General features: G+C 43.7%; 4 protein-coding genes across 4 annotated transcripts; 1 reads left to right on the top strand and 3 right to left on the bottom strand.

Moving 5' to 3' along the window:
* Window positions 1-230: 230 nt before the first annotated feature.
* On the top strand, window positions 231-3,603 carry LOC104447257 (uncharacterized protein At4g04980). The gene is made up of 9 exons (XM_039313808.1): window positions 231-628; window positions 732-821; window positions 917-1,043; window positions 1,192-1,884; window positions 1,959-2,478; window positions 2,588-2,753; window positions 2,845-3,009; window positions 3,115-3,267; window positions 3,374-3,603. Exons 2-9 carry the CDS (start codon window positions 735-737, stop codon window positions 3,566-3,568), a joined length of 2,106 nt encoding a protein of 701 aa, XP_039169742.1. The 5' UTR covers window positions 231-628; window positions 732-734; the 3' UTR covers window positions 3,569-3,603.
* Window positions 3,591-4,889, bottom strand: LOC104445310. The gene is made up of 3 exons (XM_010059158.3): window positions 4,549-4,889; window positions 4,259-4,446; window positions 3,591-4,177 (listed from the first exon to the last, which is right to left on the bottom strand). The coding sequence occupies exons 1-3, from the start codon at window positions 4,624-4,626 to the stop codon at window positions 3,976-3,978; spliced, it is 468 nt and encodes a 155-aa protein (XP_010057460.2). The 5' UTR covers window positions 4,627-4,889; the 3' UTR covers window positions 3,591-3,975.
* Window positions 4,890-9,100: 4,211 nt separating this feature from the next.
* LOC104445309 (lactosylceramide 4-alpha-galactosyltransferase) lies at window positions 9,101-11,344 on the bottom strand. The gene has a single exon (XM_010059157.3). The coding sequence runs from the start codon at window positions 10,900-10,902 to the stop codon at window positions 9,571-9,573; it is 1,332 nt and encodes a 443-aa protein (XP_010057459.2). The 5' UTR covers window positions 10,903-11,344; the 3' UTR covers window positions 9,101-9,570.
* A 3,655-nt stretch (window positions 11,345-14,999) lies between these two features.
* LOC104445308 (protein RTF1 homolog) lies at window positions 15,000-18,495 on the bottom strand. Its single transcript, XM_010059156.3, has 2 exons — window positions 18,202-18,495; window positions 15,000-17,412 (listed from the first exon to the last, which is right to left on the bottom strand). The coding sequence occupies exon 2, from the start codon at window positions 17,399-17,401 to the stop codon at window positions 15,440-15,442; it is 1,962 nt and encodes a 653-aa protein (XP_010057458.2). The 5' UTR covers window positions 17,402-17,412; window positions 18,202-18,495; the 3' UTR covers window positions 15,000-15,439.
* Between the last annotated feature and the right edge of the window lie 344 nt (window positions 18,496-18,839).

Raw genomic sequence — 18,839 nt, 5'->3', positions numbered from 1 at the left:
TTGCTCAAGGCTTGAAGCGTTAAACCAATACTTTTCCTCCCATATGACACAGTTACTTCTAAGACCAGAAGGCTGACCAGGACTCTTAAGACCAAAGTGATTTAATTCATCAAAACCTCTCGAGCTTTAAACATGGCTTCCTCGAGGTGCTCTGGCGAAGCAAGGCTCATCTACAGCTGCAAAACATGCAGGTCACATATATATCAGGTATGACTGTGTCCAATTGAAAAGATGTTTTAATCTCCGCCTATCTTTGATGTAAATCAAGGACAAAACATGCATGTGGTGTCAAAGGTTATTTTCCAAAGAACCAAAGCTATGTATCAATCATCGAACTCCGAGTCAGTAATCATGCTTGATGGTGCTAAAATCTGTTGGAAATTCAACATGCTCAAATAACAATTGCTTTTTGCCAAGTGTACAAGTTAATTAAAGAAAATATGCAATTGCATCAGTACATCAAACAATATAGACAGAGCAGTTGCAGGAGATACTGAATCTGAATTAGACATGAATCGACAGAAGAAGCTGGTGGATTCAAGAAGTGGATCAAATTTATGGACAGGCAAGTTCATTTGGATGATGACACTCCGGCTGAAGACAAATTGATTCAAGAGACGGTATTAAGGTAACTCCTTGTTGCTTTACTTCCACAGGAGTACCTGGCCGCCAAGAGCCTTTGAAGGTACTGTCACACTTGAGAAATTTATGTTCAATGGTCCATCTCACAGCTGATGATAGAGGCAATGGATGACTTCCATGGGAATAGGATAAGGAGGAGAGTGAAGCTCATAGAAATGAAGAGAGCCGCAATTGATCAGGTCTTTTGCTATTTAATCAGATTCAAACTGTCATGCAGAGCAGGGACATCACTTATCAGAATATTAATGCCAATGGTCAATTTATGTTTCGACAGGGAGTGGCCTCCTTCTGCAATGCTTTAAAATCTCTAGGAGAGCTTTGGAAGATGAATCATGGATGGATGGAGAACATCAGGTCTGATGAAGTTGGCATCATGGAGAGCATCAATTTGGAAAAACTAGGTATGCTCCAAGTCCCAATGAAATTCACTTTGCATTGGCAAGACATTCTTGCCGTGGTTTTTCAGTTATCTATTCCACTTGATGATTCAGTTTGTTTGAGAATTCAGTCCCTAAATTGTTTTCACTTTTCCCTTTTTTTCTCCCGCAGTTGATAAAGTGGTGGAAACTCTTCATGACCTCATAAAAGCAGCAGCAGAAAATTGGGAGCTGGTGTATCAAGATGACCATGAGAAAGACCATAGCCAACAAAGCACCACATCTTATGATGTCCTTGGGGAGTCTCAGGCAAACCAAAACTCCTGCTTTAATCCCATTCCAACTACTTCCATTTCAGAACTGAGGAAGACCAGAAAGCCTGATGTCTCATTCGTCCCTTGTCTTTTTAGGAGTCTCAGAGGTGAAGCTGTGAAAAAACCGGAGCCCCTTCAGGGAAGATTAGCAGAAGCAAGTAAATCTGGTGCAAGACCAGCAGCTTTGGCACAAAATTCTTCCTTCAGTGCAAAAGCACCACCAACACCCCCACCCCCACCTCCACCTCCACCTCCACCTCCATCTTCTCCCAATTTAATACTAACTCTTGCAGCTCAGCCAGCTCGACAGCCAGCACCATCCAAGATCTCAGGAACAGTGTTGCCAAAGAAACCACTACCACCTCCTCTTCCTCCTTCTCAGGCGGCACCACCTCCACAACCACCAAAATCCAAGATCTCTGGAACTGTGTTGGCAAAGAAACCACCACCTCCACCTCCACCTCCACCTCCACCTCCTCATCGGCCAATGACTCCCCTAGAACCGGCACCATTCAAGATCTCTGGAGCTGAGTTGACAAAAAATCACCACCGCCGCCGCCACCTCCTCTTCCGGCTGCAAAAGAAGCCCCACCTTCTCCACCTAACCCTGAACCTCCTGTACCAGAAAATGTAGCAACTCAAGGAGCAGTGGATTCAGAACCAGCAGCTCACACGATTGTAGTTGTGACGATAAAAGCACCACCCCCTGCTGCACCGTCTTTACCACCACCTAAATTACCACCAATTGAATTGGCTGCAGGAGAACTGCCCCCATTGCCAACAGTACCAAAGATACCAAGAACTGCACAAATAGCAGCATCGCCACCACTTCCGCCTGCGCCACCTCCCCTTCCTGCACCCTCCAAATGGTCAATTCCATCACCATCGCCTCAACCACCGGTCATTAAAGGAGCTCCTCCACCACCTCCTCCTTCGCTAAGTGCAACTAAATCCTTGTACCCCAAAAAAGCAATGACAAAATTGAGGAGATCAACACAAATTGCAAGCCTTTATCGGTTCTTGAAAGGAAAAATAGAAGGGTCGAACTTAGAGATTAAACATAACAGTGGAAAAAATCGTCAAGTTGGGGGCTCTGCCAGTGGAAAACAAGGAAAGGCTGAATATATAGAAGAGATGAAAAAGAGGTAGGCTTCCAGTACCTCAACAAACAGTGATCTATCTAAATGATAGAAGGTAAACATATAAAGTAAATGGAATTCTCTACTTAACCATTTTATGGCTCTTGTCTCCCAGATCAGCATACTACCAAAAAATAGAGAAAGACATGCAAACACATGGAAAAACAATCATGGATTTGAAAGCTAAAATAAATTCTTTTCAAACCAAGGATATGATTGAGCTCATCAAGTTCCGCAACTTCATTGAATCCCATCTCGAAAATTTGACAGATGAAACACAGGTAAACATAGGCTTACACAGTTTTTAGCCCCTATCACGCATTTTATCTAGTCCATTATATCAGGATCATAATATAATTTTCTAACATGCAGGTTTTAGCAAGGTTTGAAGACTTCCCCACAAAGAAGCTGGAAGCTTTAAGAGCAGCAGCAGCTCTACGCTTAAAGTTAGAGGCAATTGTAGTTGACTTGCAGAACTGGAAGATTGCACCTCCTCTTGGCAAGCTATTCGACCAGATTGAGAACTACTTCAACAAGGTAATTTCAAATTGCTTCTGTAGTTTCTTGGTGAACAAAACCTTTTTATCGGCTATTTTCTAGACACTCTATATTTTAAAGTAACATAAAGGAACTAAACTACAGATGAAACGAGAAATTGACACGCTCGAACGAATAAAGGATGAAGAGTCCAAGATCTTTCGGAGAAATAAGATCGAATTCGACTTCAGTATCCTTGTAAAAATCAAGGAATTGATGGTTGACATATCTTCAAGATGCATGGAATTAGCACTTAAGGTACTCAAAATAATTTGACCAGTGAGCTGTCTTTGCAATTTACATATTACTCGGGGAAGAGAACATGAGCCCTCAACTGCTCCTTTCTTTTTTGGATTTGACACAGGAAAGCAGAGAAGCAAAAGGAATTGAGAACAAATTGACGTTAACAAAATCACAAACACAAAGAACTGATTACACAAAAATGCTTTGGAGGGCTTTTCAGTTCGCATTCCGAGTGTACTCATTTGCCGGTGGCCACGACGACCATGCTGAAAAACTAAGCAAAGAATTAGCTCACGAGATTGAGACCAGTTCATAGCACCATCAATTATTCATGCAGAGTCGAATATTGGTCTCAAGCAACATACCAGATGGAAGCATCTCCAGCTAGTTCTGCCTATACGGTATATTGTGGGAGAAGCAATTCCATGGACTCTTGTAAATACACTTCATTTTGCAGTTAGCACATCACACATGATTGCAGTCACAGAATATCATAACATGATACTTTATATCTTCAAGTTATCTCGTATGCTACTCAAGATGAACCATAGCTCTATTTCATCAAATCAAAATCGAACATGAGCGAAGATAACAGGGAAAATAATCTTTCTTCATTCTCTGGTGTAGTAGCCAAACAAGTAATAAAAGTTCATCATTATCACTATCACCTTCCAGCCTTTGATCCAGCCAACAGAATCATCCACTGAATAGCACAGTATCACGTCAGCTCACAGATCCGAAAATAGAGAGCTTCTCTTTTACCTCATTTAGCTCGTCTCTTAATTCCTCTATGCGAATCTGGCAATCCACGACGAATCCGTTAGTAGCTTCCTTAAAATCCTTCATTTCACCGGTCTGCGCTCGGTAGAATCCGTCCTTCTCCTTCTCCACCTCCTCGAGCTCCTCCACCTCGCACTTCAACGCCCTAAAAATCAAGCATAACCGACCTCGTATGAAGAGAAAGCCATAGCACGCGACTAATCTTAACGTACGAGCAGTGCTTCACCTTAATTGCTGCACATTGTTGTCATACTCGGCATCGAGAGCGGCAATCTTAGATTCGAGAGCCGAGATCTTCAAGCTCTGCGAAGCCAGGCTCCGCTCAAGCCTCAAGCACCTCTCTTCCATCGACCTGATGCCCGCGCGCTTCGACTCCAGGACCAGTGATTTGGCGGCTTGCAGCTCTCTCTCCGCCTGCAAAATTTCAGGCACCTCTCATCCGCTTCCGATCCGTCGACGCAGACCGAACCGATCGCCTCGCGAAAGAAAAAAGTTCGAGAGATCGCGATTGGGGACCTGGAGGAGAGAGAGGCGCTGGTTCCTGGTCCGGTCCAGCTGTTCCAGCCGCTCGCCGAACGCCGCGGAGAGCGACATTTCCGTACGGACCGGAAGCTAATATCAGGCGGCGGCGGCGCCGGGATGCGCTGGCCGGCAAAAGGCTCGTGGAGGCGGCGATTCCCGGCGAACCGGCACGGCGGATTCGCGCGATTCTCGCCGGATCCCGTGCTCGGAATCGGAGCAGGACGGAGCAGATTTCTAGGGTTTTCGGCTTCGTGCTGGAGAGGATCGAGGCGCGACGGTTTCTTTACCGTTTGAGCGCCGGAATTCAACGAAGCTGGAGATGAAGCTCTGCACAGAGAGAGAGAGAGAGAGAGTGGCGCGAAAATATTTTCAGATTTACCCCTGAACTTTCGGTTTTTTGCATCAAGAGCTCTCAATTATGCCCGCCGTGACAAATTTACCCCTGAATTTTTATTTTTTCCGGTGATGTCAAGTAACTCTAAATTATGATTATCTACCCATGCAACACGTTTACCTTCCCTCCGTCGAGGTTCCGTTGGATGATTTTTTTTTCCCAATCGAAAAGACATCATTTTTGTTTCGTTTAAGATAAGTGGGTGACATGTCAACACCATTTGTTTTCCACTGTCTATGTAGGTAAATTTTTTAATGGTTCTCATCAAAAGAACCTTAATTGAGGGAAAATATGTCGGGTTTAAGTTTAAGATTTTCAGTGTCACTCATAAAAAATCGTTAAATTGTTGATGTGTAAAATGAACTTCCTCCTAGACCCATCAATCATCCAAAATAGGAAAATGTTCAAATAAGAACTCAAAGTATTCTCATTTTCTCAATTAAGGATTTGAAGTGGAAATCTTGTTCCAAATAAAAAACTAACTTGTCCTCATTTTTTCAAATAAGGACCTAAAGTAAAATTTATTTCAAATATATACATGGGTAGCTATATCTATTTCAAATAAAGACTTAACTTTCTAATTGATTAAGGTTATTTTCGTCATTTATCTTTCTTTCTTTTTTCTCTTTTCTAATTTTCTCTTCTTCTTCATCAATTGCTGAGAAGCAAGCTAGGTAAGGGTCGCCTTCGCCAGATCTTTCAAGGAATCACAAGTGAGGTCACCTCGCCTGAGGGAGGCAACCCTCGCCCTGAGTGAGGCTGCCCTCGCCAAATTTGAGCAAGAATGAGGAATGGCTTTGCCTCGGTGAGGAACGGCCTTGCATCAACGAGGTGACCCTCGCCCTAGGTGAGGCCACCCTCATTGGCTTTAGGTGAGTCCAACCTTTTTCAGATTTTAGCCTTCCCTACCGGCCGAGGTCGCTAGGCCCTTGCTAAATGCTTATCGGGAGAGAGAGAAGAAAAGAAGAAGGAAAAAATAAAAATAAAAATGGTCTTATGATGAAAACACCCTTTGATCGGCCAAAATATTTAGCCGGCTGGCAATCGGCGATCTTAAATGATTATTTGAGATTATCATATCCACCTCAACTCTTATTTAAGACTAATATAGTTATTTTAGATCCTTAGGACCTCATGCCTTTAATTAGAATTTTTCCTCCAAAATATAACATCTATCATACTTCCAGCGAGCCTATCGATAAATCGATATGAAATCGACATTCTCCGACCAAAGCGCTTCCATAGTCAAGCGACGTTCCATGTCGATACTTCGCAGAAGAATCAGTCAGGCTCGTTGTAGAATGTATCAACTGCAATATATGAGCAATTGACTCGAAGTTATGGCCTCGTTAGCTATATTTAAAAGTTCAGGGGCCCATTATAAATTTAATTAAAAATTCGTTAGTCCTTCAGAATTTGGTTCTTGCAAATTTACTGTTTCACGAGCCTTGCCAACTTTTAACGAAATTAAATTTCGCGACATGCCCTCATTCATCCAACCTTCTTCAATTTTTCAGCACTAGGGCACAATTCCACCGCATACCCTAAGTCAAATACGAATTAGCACGTGAACCTTTTTGGCTGTGAACCTATTAAATTCAGACCCTTCGTCTATACAAATGGTCTTAATTCAAAGCAGTTTATGTACAGCAAGTGTGATCATGTGGCAAGTCTGATTTAGACATATGACCTTCGGGTCCTAAACAAAATAATACCCCAGCCCCTCAACACCCCAACCATCTGCACCAACCTTAGAAGTAAGCATGTGAATCCTTTAATTTTCGCATCAATCACGACTTAAGTTGCGTTTGTTCGAGGGAATGTGTTTTTCCATAATTAATTTTCCAAATTTTCACCCATTTGATTCGCCAGAAATAATTAGTCAACCGAAAACATTGTTCCGTCAAGGAAAACATTCATGAATAAAATTAGAAAATTGAATTCCTTATTTAAAGAAGGTGAAATACTTTGTGAAAGTGCTTCTTTTGAATTTTTTAATATTTTTTTTTTTTTTTAAAAAAATCATTTTTAATTTTAATTTTTATTTTTATTTTTATGTTCTACTTCTCTTTATTTTTTTCTTTCTTTCTTCCTCCTCTACTGAACACCGAGCCTCACACGATTATGCCTCGTCCGAGCCTCACACGACCAACCACGGGCGTAAGCTAGCAAGGGCCAACCTCTAGTGAACTTGACTTCGCCGGATCACAACGAGCTCTAGGCAAGCCTCATCACAGTGAACTCAAACTCGCCTGAGGTCGAGCTCACTAGGATCTAGCGAACTCGAGCTCAACTTGACCTAAGTCCGACAAGGCTCGACCTCACTCGAGGCCAACTAGGTTAGCCCTTGTTGGGCCTTGATGACACCGTGGCCTATAGTAGCCATTACGAGGTCCAAGTGACAGCCAATGGAAAAGAAGGAAAAAATAAATAAATAAATTAAACTAAAGTTTAAAAGAGATTTACCCAAAATAAAGTTATGAGATTAAAATCATTTTCTAAATAAAATTCAAACATTGAACAACATTTTCGATCGCATATCACAAATAAAGAAAAATAACTATTATTCTTTAAAAAAAAATTCTCAAAAAATATTGTCCTTTTTCATGATGTATTTATTCAAACTAACCATAAATATCGGTCTAGAAAGCATTCCCCGTTTAGGACCTAAGCAAGTTCTTAAAATGCTCTGACCACCAGAAAAGTTTGGGTAAAGGCCCGGGTCCAGGGTCTTGATAAAAATATACCGGATCATTGATTCTCCCGTCCACACCCCCCTTACGGGGGGGGAACCAACCTAGATTTCTGTAAAGCCTTCCCGACTGAAACACACCGTCGTGGTTCAGGGAAATGAAAGGTCCGGGTGAGTCCCTGGACCTTTTTTTCATGATGTATTTATTCAAACTAACAATAAATACCGATCTAGAAAGCATTCCCCGTTTCGAATTGCAAAGACGCTTATCCTCTTCCGAGCCCCACCAAACATCGACCTTGTCCTTAAATAATTGTCGGGAGAACAAAAACCGAGCGTGCACGTGGGGGCCCCACGCGACGGTCCAAGCGCCAGTAGTCCGAACGCGATGTGGGAGCATTTATGCCACGGTTCGGATGTAGAGAAATTTCCCCCATGTGCTGCTTCATCAATTGTCCCCAATATAAGACAGGCACGTTTCTGGAATGGAGTTAATGAAAGGTTCCTGCACAATAACCCGTCTTGCAGGACTTGCTTGTCCTTTTTTTTTAATCTTTTTTCCTGCTTTTTTTTTTCTTTTTTTTTTTTTTTTCGGGTCGAGTTGTTCGAAAACTGGTTGATCGGAGCCGGCGTGCCCATTTGAGCCGGCGAGAATTGAAGGTGGGAAAGCTCGATCACAATGTTGGCGGGAAGAGACTCCCGCCGAGGGTATGGTTGCAGTCTTTGATTTCAAGGGTCTTTGACTCTAAGGAACATATTTGAAGTTACAAGAAATTTCAATCGAAAGTGTTATGTACATTCAAAGATTTGATTGAATAAATTAAAAGCTTATGATGACGTGGTGAATGGGAAAATGCGTACATTCGAGAAAGCAAAGTTCAGAATTTTCCCCATTTTAAAATTGGGCATTTGCCAGAGGAGTATTGGTGCATATCTTGCTTGGCTCTTTTCTTATGACGTGGAATCTGTTGTAAGGACCAGCTAAATCAGTTGAATTGTCGCCTTGCTTGGCAAAACATAAATAAATATATGAACAAATAAAAGACAATAAAAATGTAGAGTTTTTCTTTGTATAAAAATAAACTAAACCAGGTCAGAATCAAATGTAAGCTTGCTTAGCCTTGTCCACAAAAGATTTTTTTTTTCCTTTTTTTAATACATGAGAGGGAGCAAATCAATGCCACTGATGGAGATGCAATTGATTTTCATTCAATCTCACAAGATTTGATCTCTATGACGACACATTCGATTCATTAATCGAATCGCTTATTATCAAATCAGTCGATAACCGTTAAATAATGCATGGATCTCAAAGATCAAGATTTATTTAGTATTAATTCGTCAATTTTAGCCATTACTTGAAAAAAGGGTCAAAGTGTAAGGGAGGATCCATCCAAAACCACGAGGGGAGGGGGGTAGGTGCTCCTATTGATTGAAAGATGAGACGTCACTTTCACCACTTGAACTTGAAATTGACAAGATATTGAAGGAGAAAAAAAAATTACATAAATCAATACTTTCCCCTTATCACAGGCTAACCCCCAAAAGCCAGTTCCAATCCCACCCCTCAGCATTTATGAAATTCCTCATCTGACCCAAAAAGAAGGTTCCATCATCATTCCCCCCAAAATCAATGAATGAACCACCAAATTTGCCAATCAAATGGGCGGCAATCTCTTCCCTGTGCCCTTTCTGCATTTTGCAGCTTGCGCTGCTAGGGCAGGACAAGAGAAGAGATCAGAAGAAACAGAACCCATCAACAGAACCAAGATTCTGATTCAATTATTGACTAAAAAAGAACAGATCGAAACGCTATCCTTGCACTGGAATGGACTGAGTTTGTCCCATGTCCACAAGCAAGCCCTACGTTGTATACTTTAAAAATCTATGCTGGAATTGGCAAATTGCACTAGTCCTTGTCCTTGTGTATCTACAGATTGGACATTGATCTGTTGCAGAAGATGCAGCAATCCGCCATTATGTGATCGACTATGCTCCCCCTCTCCACCCTCAGCTTCCTGCTCTGCTTGTTCCAGAGGTGGACGGCGTAGCTCCGGCTGCGGATGTGGCGCAGCTTGTCGTGCAGCCACTTGGCGTGCAGGTGGCCCCGGGGCCCCCGGAAGAGGCTCCGGACCCGGCTCCAGTCGACTGGGTAGAACGCCGACGGGGGCAGCACCGCGAAGTCGCGGTACCCGGGCCGCCGACCTACCCTCGCGACGACCCGCGACACCAGGTAGGGACCGTTGTGGCCCCACTTGTTGCCGTCGAACGTGAGGGCGAATTCCTGGATGAACTTGAACAGCAGCGGGTGGCCCTTGTCGAAGGCCAGCACGGCATTGTTCAGCCGGCTCCAGTTCCCGGTCCCGGCGTCGAGCGTCTGCGCCCCGATCACGTTCCGTAGCCGGGACATGCTCTTCAGGACCACGACGTCGGTGTCGATGTACACGCCGCCGAACTTGTACAGCAGGACTAGCCTGAGCAAATTCGATAGGTTCTGGCCCAGGGCGACCTCGCCAGGATCCAATCTCCCTCTCTTCAACCTCTGGAACCATAATTCAGCATGAGTGTTCCTGAACAAGTATCCGAAATTCGGCGAAATCGCGATCGCCTTGAGGCCCTTGTCGCGGAACGGCCGCAGGATGTCGCGGCCCTCGTCCGAATCCAACGAGCTCGACACGATCACGAGGCAGCCGTCCGGGTGGGAATTGAACAGGCTCTCGACGGCGAACGCCTCCCTGTCGCCGAACGACTCGAGCGAGCTGATCCAGGTCATGAAGAACCGCGCCTCGCAGGAGGACGCCGCGAAGAAGCCGTTCACCCTCGCCGCGAACCCCGTCGACTGAGCCCCGAGCCGCAGCGCTCGAGCGGCGCGCTTGGCGGGCCTGCGGCGACCCGGCTGCTGCGGCCTCGGCGGCGGCGGCGGCGGGGGCGGGGAACCGACGACGGGTCGGGTCAAAATCTCGTCTTTCTGCAGAAGAGCCAACTGGGTCCTCGAGACCGGCGGCGGGTTCTCTTCCCGGACGGCGTACATGACATTGCCGCCCGAGGAAATCTTGGCGCCCGCAGCCGAAGGCGAAGAAGGCGGTCTTCGAAGCGGGTCGGCGGGGACTCGGACGGAGAATATGGAGGCGGCGTTGTAGGCCAGGAGGAGCAGGAGGAGGAGGGCGAAGAAGGAAGCGGGCAAGAGGCGGTGGAGGAAACCGAGGGCGGATCTCCGGACGCCCCGCGCCGCGCGAATTGCGCTCCCCGCGAGGCCCCACATGGTCGGTCGGTGGCGCTGCTGCTGCTGCTGCTACGGGCGTGACATTGACGGAGCTCTAGGCGGCGGCGGCGGCGGCGGCGGAGGAGGAGGTGGTGGCATTGCCAATGCTTGCGCGTGGCGGAGGCGGCAAAGGGAAATTGAAAGTGTGGGAAAGGTGGGGATTTGATTGATGGCTCTTTGGTCTTTGGGAAGTGAAGCATAAAAGGACGTGCTTTGCTTTGCTCTGGTCTGCTGTAGAGAGAGAAAGAGAGAGAGAGAGAGAGATGGTGATGGTGATGGTGATGGTGATGGTGATGGTGATGGTGGTGATGGAGTCGTGCCATGTGAGCTTTTGGGTGTGTGTAGTTGGCTCATGATACTTTAATGGGGGAGGGATTGAAATTGTCATTGTGTACCAATTTCTAGATTTTGGGTTTGTTTATTTGTTGATGTGATTTGATGATGAAGTATAGAGACCGGCCAGATTAGAGAAAATGAAGAGAGAAAAGTACAAGAAAATTTGATATGAAGTATAGGCATTGACCAAATTAAGGGAAAAAAGAAAGGAGGGAAGGTACAAGATGATGGGCATAACGTGGGAGATGACGAGGGCTATCCACATCCACTTCAAGCAACTTTATTAAAAGCAAAGGAGATTTGAAAAGGGGGAGATGGCATGCAGATGTGACAAATTTTTCTTTTCAAGGGATTTGTAAAGTCAATCAATCATTTTCCTCTCTTTCTTTTTTGTTCTTGCTATGAATAAAGAAACTGATTGCGAGAGTCGAATGATGAAAAAAGAGGAGTTTCGAAGAATATAAAAATGCAAGTTTGACGTTGAGGATTTGCTAGAGAGGGTTTTGGCCAAGAGGACAATGGAATTGTTGAGAGAGGGGGAATCAAATTATAAATGAATTTACTTAGATAAATCCGGTATATAAATCACCACATTTTATAGGTAATTATGTTTTACAAATTACATCGAGAAAGAAGAAAGAAAAATGAAAGATGATTGGTCAAGAGATGTTTTCTTTGTATTTCCTCAGAAGAAGTTGCCTCGTTCCCTCATGTTTGGTCCTCTCGACAATGAGCTTTTCGATCTTGCAAAATGGAGGTTTTATCTGTGACATAAGTCCTCAATCCCTTCTTCAATTTGAATTCAGATCATAATGTTTTTGTGCGACGAAGTTGAATAGGCCATCCAAAAGCGGCTCATAGAACCAAAGTTGATCTCGACATCTCATATACAAGCACCTTGACTGATATCCAAAAAGAAAGTTTGGTTGAAATCGTGACTATTAACGTCTCATTTTTCTTAATTTTTATGAGTTTCTAATTTTTAATCGAGACAAACTATTGTGCATGCTTAATGACTAAGTCACAAGTAAAGTCTCCAATCTCATTGGTATGATTGGATATAGAAAGGAAAAATCATATCCGTGAAGGTCTTTTTTTTTTTTTTTTTTTTTTTGGTCGGTATATTCGTGAAGGTTGGGTTGGTGTGAAGTGCATTCTTTATCTATGGTCTTCCCTAACGAGTCATGAAGGTTTCTAGGTTTACCCTATGCTACACATATACATACATATATATGGGGGGTCCCTATCTTCTTATCTTCTTCTTTTTTTCAATTCCTTTTATTTTATTGATGAGAATAGATTTTGGTCGATGAGTGACCACCGAGAGGAGAAAGTTAGATGTGTAGCAGCTATGCTTAAATATTTATTATTAGGAACATGCTAGTTCATGCACACAAATTGCACATGAAGACAATTTTTGTTTAAGAAAGAAATTGAGGAAACAGACGTGTTCGCACGTTAGGGGATACCAATTGAGGGGTGAGGGGAAGTTGGACAGATCCTTCCTGTTCAGAGGGAAAAAGAAAATAAATATTGATAACACTATAATGGTTAAATCTACTCTTAGAATAAGATCCTTGAATTATAGGGTGTGCGCATTTTCTTCTTTTAAATCCTAGCAACCTCCATCGACATGATGTAGTTACTCACGCCTTTCTGTAAATTCGGGTATAAATGGAATATCTTGATTAGACAAATCAAATTGCGTCACTTGATGCTCCGATCGCCAAAGGTCAATAGTGGCGGCCAATTTAAAAAGGGATGAATGGAATGATTTTCTTGGCCTGAGAAATTAGTTGTCAAGGGGGAAATATAACTATCCAAATCAACATTAGTTTGGTCAAAGATGCAAATTTTTCCAATGTTTGGTGAAATCGATCAAGGAGTATAAGAACACCCATTATTTCTACCTCATAGTGCGTAGGCTATGTTTGAAAAGGAGGAGAAGAAAATCCACTGTTCTTCAATTGGATGTAGATGGAACCAAAGTGGATTGGCACTGCACAACAGCCTCCTAGTAATTCTAACAAAGCATACGTGATTGAAAAGATAGTTTATTGTCTTAATTAATTGCTTCAATCTAGAGAAGTTCCAATTCCTTTTTGTCTCCACCCTCATTTTCTTTCTTTCCCACTATTCTCCTTTTGAATTGTTTCAGATAGCCTTCGGAAAGGTCCTCAAGAAAGTAATACCCTTTAATATTGCATACATTATTTGATTTTATCTGTGACAAGTGCACCAAAGTTCAAAACGTTTAAAAATATAATCGAATCCTAATATTCTTAAAAACATAATCAAATCTAAACGTATCATGAAAATATAATCGAATCCCAAATTCTTAAATAACATAATCAAATTCTAAAATTTATTAAATTGATGCGATCAAATCCATTTATTCACTCCATCCAATTTAGCTAACGAAAATTGCTGACTTGGGATCTTTCCTTATTTTCAATGAGAGAGGGGCTGAGATGGTGTCCATAACTCCAACATCTTCTTCCTTGTTCTGGCGTTGTGCAAATCCATTGTAACTCCAACATCTTCTTCCCTGGTCTGGAGTTGTGCAAATCCATTCACCGTCGTCGCCTTGGCTCCGCGAGGTCGACCTCCACCAAATGATGTTTGAAGACTCGAGCAGCCATGGCCAAGCTGGACGAAATAGCCACAGCCGTGAGCTTAAAGATGCCTGGAAGCTGGAGCAGCCGTGGCCAAACTCAATTAAACTCGAGCGGTCACAACTGCAGGCTTGAAGAAGTTTAGAAGCTGGAGCGACCATGGCCGAGCTCGACTAAACTTTAGCATCAATGGCTGCAAGCTTGCAGAGCTCAAGAACTTCAACAAAGCTCAAGTTGCCATGACCGGAGGCTTGAAGAAACTCGAGAGTTGGAGGGGTCATGGCCAACCAATTCATGAAACTTGAAAGCTGGAGCGGCCATGGCCAACCAATTCATAAGATGGCCTTCTGTGCCAAATAGATGTCTTGACTCCTCCATCTTTTCGGCTAGTAGATAATGCCTGCCCTTCTCTATTTTGAGGGTTCCCTCCAGGCTTTGCTGATACTCAAGTAGCCATGGCAGGGGATCAACAAAACTCGATCGGCTATGGTTGTGAGCGTGAACACGACTATGTTTCCACCTCGAGAACCTCAAATCTATGATAGGCCGAGTCTGGCGTGAGGCCGGCCGGACCTGTGGCGACTAGTGGTGGTGAGGCCGATCAAGGGTAGTGGTGGCACCATTGCGTAAGCAGAGGTGGCAGGACAGCCGAGCCTCCTGTCAAATGCAATCTTCTTTATTTGCCATCAGTCCTAACGAAAATGCTAGGCAGTCTTGACCTATTAACCAGCCTCTCCAACCTCAAGTTTTACATTCTCAAGCTAACATAAACTGGCAGTTTCTTGATGGCATTTGCAGTAGTGTACAGGCACTCAAAAAAATGAGGACGCTAGGACACTATAAAATCTGAAAGTTGACACACATTGACCTGCCTAGCTCAATTCCTAAACAACAAATCCTCCTCGATAAGAAGTCTTAGCTAATCAACCGCGAAAGTTCATTCAATAAGCATATCTCCACACATTTTAACACATTATCTAGGACGGATCTCTACTTCATACAAAGATAAGTCAGAGACTAGGCATTAAACTTTAGCTGTGACTTACGGGACCTTCTGATCTTAAATCTAATGAGATGCAAAACAATCAATCAACTATTCATGCTGATCAAAACCTTATTTTCAAAACAACTGAGTCATGGCAACAATTGAAGGGTAATGAGTGACGAATGACGCACACAATTGCTCGAGAAGAACATAACATTTATCTCCTGCTCACACAGTGTCCAAGAAAAAAGCACTTAAGTGTCTTTGTCAGTCAGTCAAGACTCAAGGCTAACAGAAAATCCTGCTTGCATACCAAAAAGAACTGAGAATGATACCCAAACTGTGTATCAGCTCATTGAAGCTGCTGAAACATGTCCCAAGACAGAGCCTAGCCTGGGTTCAATAGATAGTACTTGATACACAACAAGCAAAAATAAGTGCACTGCATGGAAGTCACCATAAAGGCAAAATAAGTCCACAAGATGAGGCAGACCCCAAGCGAACCCACCAATAAAAATCACGAGCATGGATCACTGGCTTGAGAGGATGGAGGACTAGGAATATGTCTGCCTTTATAAATGCCATCTGGTCAAATCATTACTCAGAGGAGCCCTCTCCGTCTCTTATAATCGCTAACTGTCAGGGTCAAAATATGCCGCCTCCCATCATTCTCTGGCACACGGCATCCAACTGTTGCTTCAATCCTCTGTTTTCTAGCCATGAAACCGGTTAATGCTCCTTGGGCCCCACCAAACTTCCGAAGTACATTCAATGAGATTGGAAGTTCGAAATTGTGCAACAAATTTGATTCAGTGCCCTGATCAACTGGTGCGTTCGTATCAACCAGTTTCCCAGCATCAGCAGCAGCTTCAAGCGCCTCGACTGTTGCTACCACACCGGATTCTGACACAACTGGGACCGATCCATTGCTCTCGGCAACCATGGATGCAACATTAACATTGTCATTGGCACCTCCAGCCTCACTTCCTCCATTCGGCTTAGAGACGTAGTAATTCCTTGACCTGGTCCATCTTCTTGAAAAGGGATCATACCCAGCCTCTCCAGCTTTTAGGCCTGTATTCACGGGCTTCAATTCTGAGGCATTCTTGAAATTCTCAACCCTGTTCTTTCTGTTCATCTCAGCAAGCTTAATAGCCTTTGCATCGGTCTTCTGAGCTTGTCGAGTGGCCTCCAATTGCTGAAGTTTCTCTTTGATCCGTTTGACTTCCGCCTCATCTTCCTTGTACTGTGCGATTTCCAATTCTCTCCTCAGCCTATCCTTCTCAGCTGCGATATTCATTGGCCTTGATGAGGCCGATTTTTTCTCCTGCAACATCTGCTTCACTGTAGCAGCTGAGTAAACAAATGTGTTAATTTTCTTGATGGCCTCCTTCTTCTCCAACACATCCTGTTTGCTAGGCATCCGTCCACCACTCCGCTCCACCTCTCTAACCCACTGATTAAATTCCTCCTCAAGTGGTGGGGAGTCTGAAACCATCGCCATCTGCCACCTAGCTGCGGAGCTTTCATTCCCCCACACAACATTTAAGTACTTGTACGTCATCTTGTTTTCTAGCTTATATTGTCGATCTGGATCTGAGGCATCAACATTCCGAATAATGCAGAGCCGATAGATTGGTTGTCTGCTTTTTGACATTCCGATTCCAACCCTTACAAAGCAACCAACAATTAATTCCTCGAAAAAGGGCTCCATTAACCACTTTCCCAGTTTTGACCTCCGAACTGTAATTTCTTTAACATCCTCAAATTTCAGAGTCTCTGAACCCAGCAGCGCCCTGTCATCGTCACTGTCAACCAGTCCATCGCCAGTTGATGCGTCATCATCACTGTCAGACCGACTTTCACTCTCACTCCGGCTCGAACTACTCAGACTTGAAGCAGGAAAAGCTTTTCTCTTGGCTGATGATAAATCTCGGTTAGCAGAACCTCCTCTAGATCCATCTCTCAGTTTACGGTGAGCCTCCGGGTCTTGCTGCTTTAACCTTTTTGCTCTCAGTTCATTTAAAGCTTCGTCCTTGGCAGCAGCTCTGTCAGCAGATCTAGATGATGAGCGTCCGCGTGACGCGAGAGGTGGTGTCTCCTTCCGCGACTGAGAGGCCTTCCTATCCTTCCTCAAATTTTTCGCCATGCTTTTATCCGTCATCTTTTCTGCCCGTTCAGCCAAAATCATCTCTCTTTCAAGTTCAGACAATTTTGCAAGCCTTTGACGATCATCTTCATTCTTATACAAGTCGCTGCCAACATCAGATTCATCGCTACTGTCACCTCTGCGATCCGAGCCCCCATAGTCATCATCACCTTCTTCTAAACTTCCTTGATCATCATCCCTTTCATATCTTTTCTTCAAAGGAACCTGAGACCCAGATGGCTTCCTGCTTGAATAACCCCGATTATCATCAGACTCATCGTCCCTGGAGTCGCTCCCATGATCAGAGTACGAGCCCTCTCGCCTCCTCCTTGATGGCGGTAATGACTGCTTATTCCTTCCTCTCCCATTGGTTCTCCCAGCGGCCTCAAGCAGCAAATTTTCCAAGTCCGCCATGATTCTCGCAGCTGTAGAAAACTTACATGATTAGAATAATGATTCAAAACTCAGTTGACTGACTAATACTTCCTCCAAGAGAAAATTCCATATCACTTAATTACACTTTCCCTAAATGATATCCTCGAAACATCACATTATATGATGGGAAACAACCAATTAAATGGTTCCACTCTTAACAAGTACAAGCACGGCATTCTCTAATCGCAGATCTCCTGAAAACGAAAAAAACCAATCCAGAATCTATATCATTAATAATACTCCTTACTCCTTAGCCACTAGAATCGGCAACCCGCCTTAGGAAAAGCAAACACGCCGCGCCCGCAAGCGCTTTCTTTTCCAATTTCGTTTTCGGTAATTACAAGTCTCAACAAGTCAACAACTTCACTCCATCACATAACCGTACAAACCAAAAAAAAAGGGGCTTGGACCTTTCTCACTCCACCGACATCTACTCTCTCAGTATGCCAAACAACACGGGAACCAAGAAACGTCGATCAAAGATCCCTTTAGCGAGCAATCAAGAAACGCACAACCCCCAACCACAGACGGATGACCCCAGAAATTTCCCGAAGGAGGAACCTTTATCACTGCAGACAATCGAAAACGGGGAAATTCACCGGCAAGAAGTTCGACAGGACGCCCAGATCGTCCTCCCGCGACGTCTCCAAACCAAATCAGGACATGGGTATCGCAGAAAACTCGTGGGCAAGCTCAAAAATCAAAGAACTCGGAAGCAAGAAACGTAATTTGAATGAAAAGATCCGCGACAACACAGACAGAGAGAGAGAGAAGCGTACCAGAGAAACCCTAATTGCAAGAAACTCTCAAGGGATCTGATGATTTCTTCCTGGCTTGATGACTCTCCTGGAAAGAATGCCTTTCGGATGAAATAGGCAATCAGCGGACAACCTTAGCCATCATTGAATAACCTTCGAATTAGGAAATATCTTTCCTTATCTAAACTCGGGGCCCGACCGAACCGACATAAATGATCGATTTTGGGAAGAATCAGTTTAATTTTCGGATCTACTGCCCCGAAACCGATCGAGGACATTAAGGTTGGAATTGCCAATCCTACTCGGAAATACCGAAATATTCAGCAAGAGCTGCTCCTGTATAAGGAGCGAGGTATTGTAACGTAGCTGTAGCTGGGAATCCGCCGTAATCGATTAAAAATGACCTTTTGAGCCATTAAAAATCGGGAAAATTCCAAAAAAGAACCCAAAGAACTTTTTTTCTTAAATAAGGGTTCGAAGTGAATCTTATTTTAAATAAAAGATTTGGAAGTGCTTTTTATTTTCTCAAATAAAAGTCTAAAGTAGATATTATTTTAAATGAGAACCTAAATTGATTATGTTTATTTTAAATAAGAGCCTGAAGTGGTTATGTCCATTTCAAATAAGGAACCGTCTTTCCAACAATCAAGGTGCTTTCA

Source organism: Eucalyptus grandis, chromosome 5 (genome assembly GCF_016545825.1).
Source record: "Eucalyptus grandis isolate ANBG69807.140 chromosome 5, ASM1654582v1, whole genome shotgun sequence".
Lineage (NCBI taxonomy): Eukaryota > Viridiplantae > Streptophyta > Magnoliopsida > Myrtales > Myrtaceae > Eucalyptus > Eucalyptus grandis.
The sequence above is the reverse complement of the archived record's forward strand: the minus strand, read 5'-3'. Positions and strand labels throughout refer to the sequence as shown.

What these genes read in the sequence shown, in the direction of transcription:
- LOC104445309 (XM_010059157.3), bottom strand. Translation starts at nt 10,902, where the DNA reads ATGTGGGGCCTCGCGGGGAGCGCAATTCGCGCGGCGCGGGGCGTCCGG.
- LOC104447257 (XM_039313808.1), top strand. Translation starts at nt 735, where the DNA reads ATGATAGAGGCAATGGATGACTTCCATGGGAATAGGATAAGGAGGAGA. An exon ending in AGAGAGCCGCAATTGATCAG is followed by an intron (nt 822 to 916) that starts GTCTTTTGCTAT and finishes ATGTTTCGACAG; the next exon opens with GGAGTGGCCTCCTTCTGCAA. An exon ending in ATAGAAGAGATGAAAAAGAG is followed by an intron (nt 2,479 to 2,587) that starts GTAGGCTTCCAG and finishes CTTGTCTCCCAG; the next exon opens with ATCAGCATACTACCAAAAAA.
- LOC104445308 (XM_010059156.3), bottom strand. Translation starts at nt 17,401, where the DNA reads ATGGCGGACTTGGAAAATTTGCTGCTTGAGGCCGCTGGGAGAACCAAT.
- LOC104445310 (XM_010059158.3), bottom strand. Translation starts at nt 4,626, where the DNA reads ATGTCGCTCTCCGCGGCGTTCGGCGAGCGGCTGGAACAGCTGGACCGG. An exon ending in AGCGCCTCTCTCTCCTCCAG is followed by an intron (nt 4,447 to 4,548) that starts GTCCCCAATCGC and finishes GAAATTTTGCAG; the next exon opens with GCGGAGAGAGAGCTGCAAGC. An exon ending in AACAATGTGCAGCAATTAAG is followed by an intron (nt 4,178 to 4,258) that starts GTGAAGCACTGC and finishes CTTGATTTTTAG; the next exon opens with GGCGTTGAAGTGCGAGGTGG.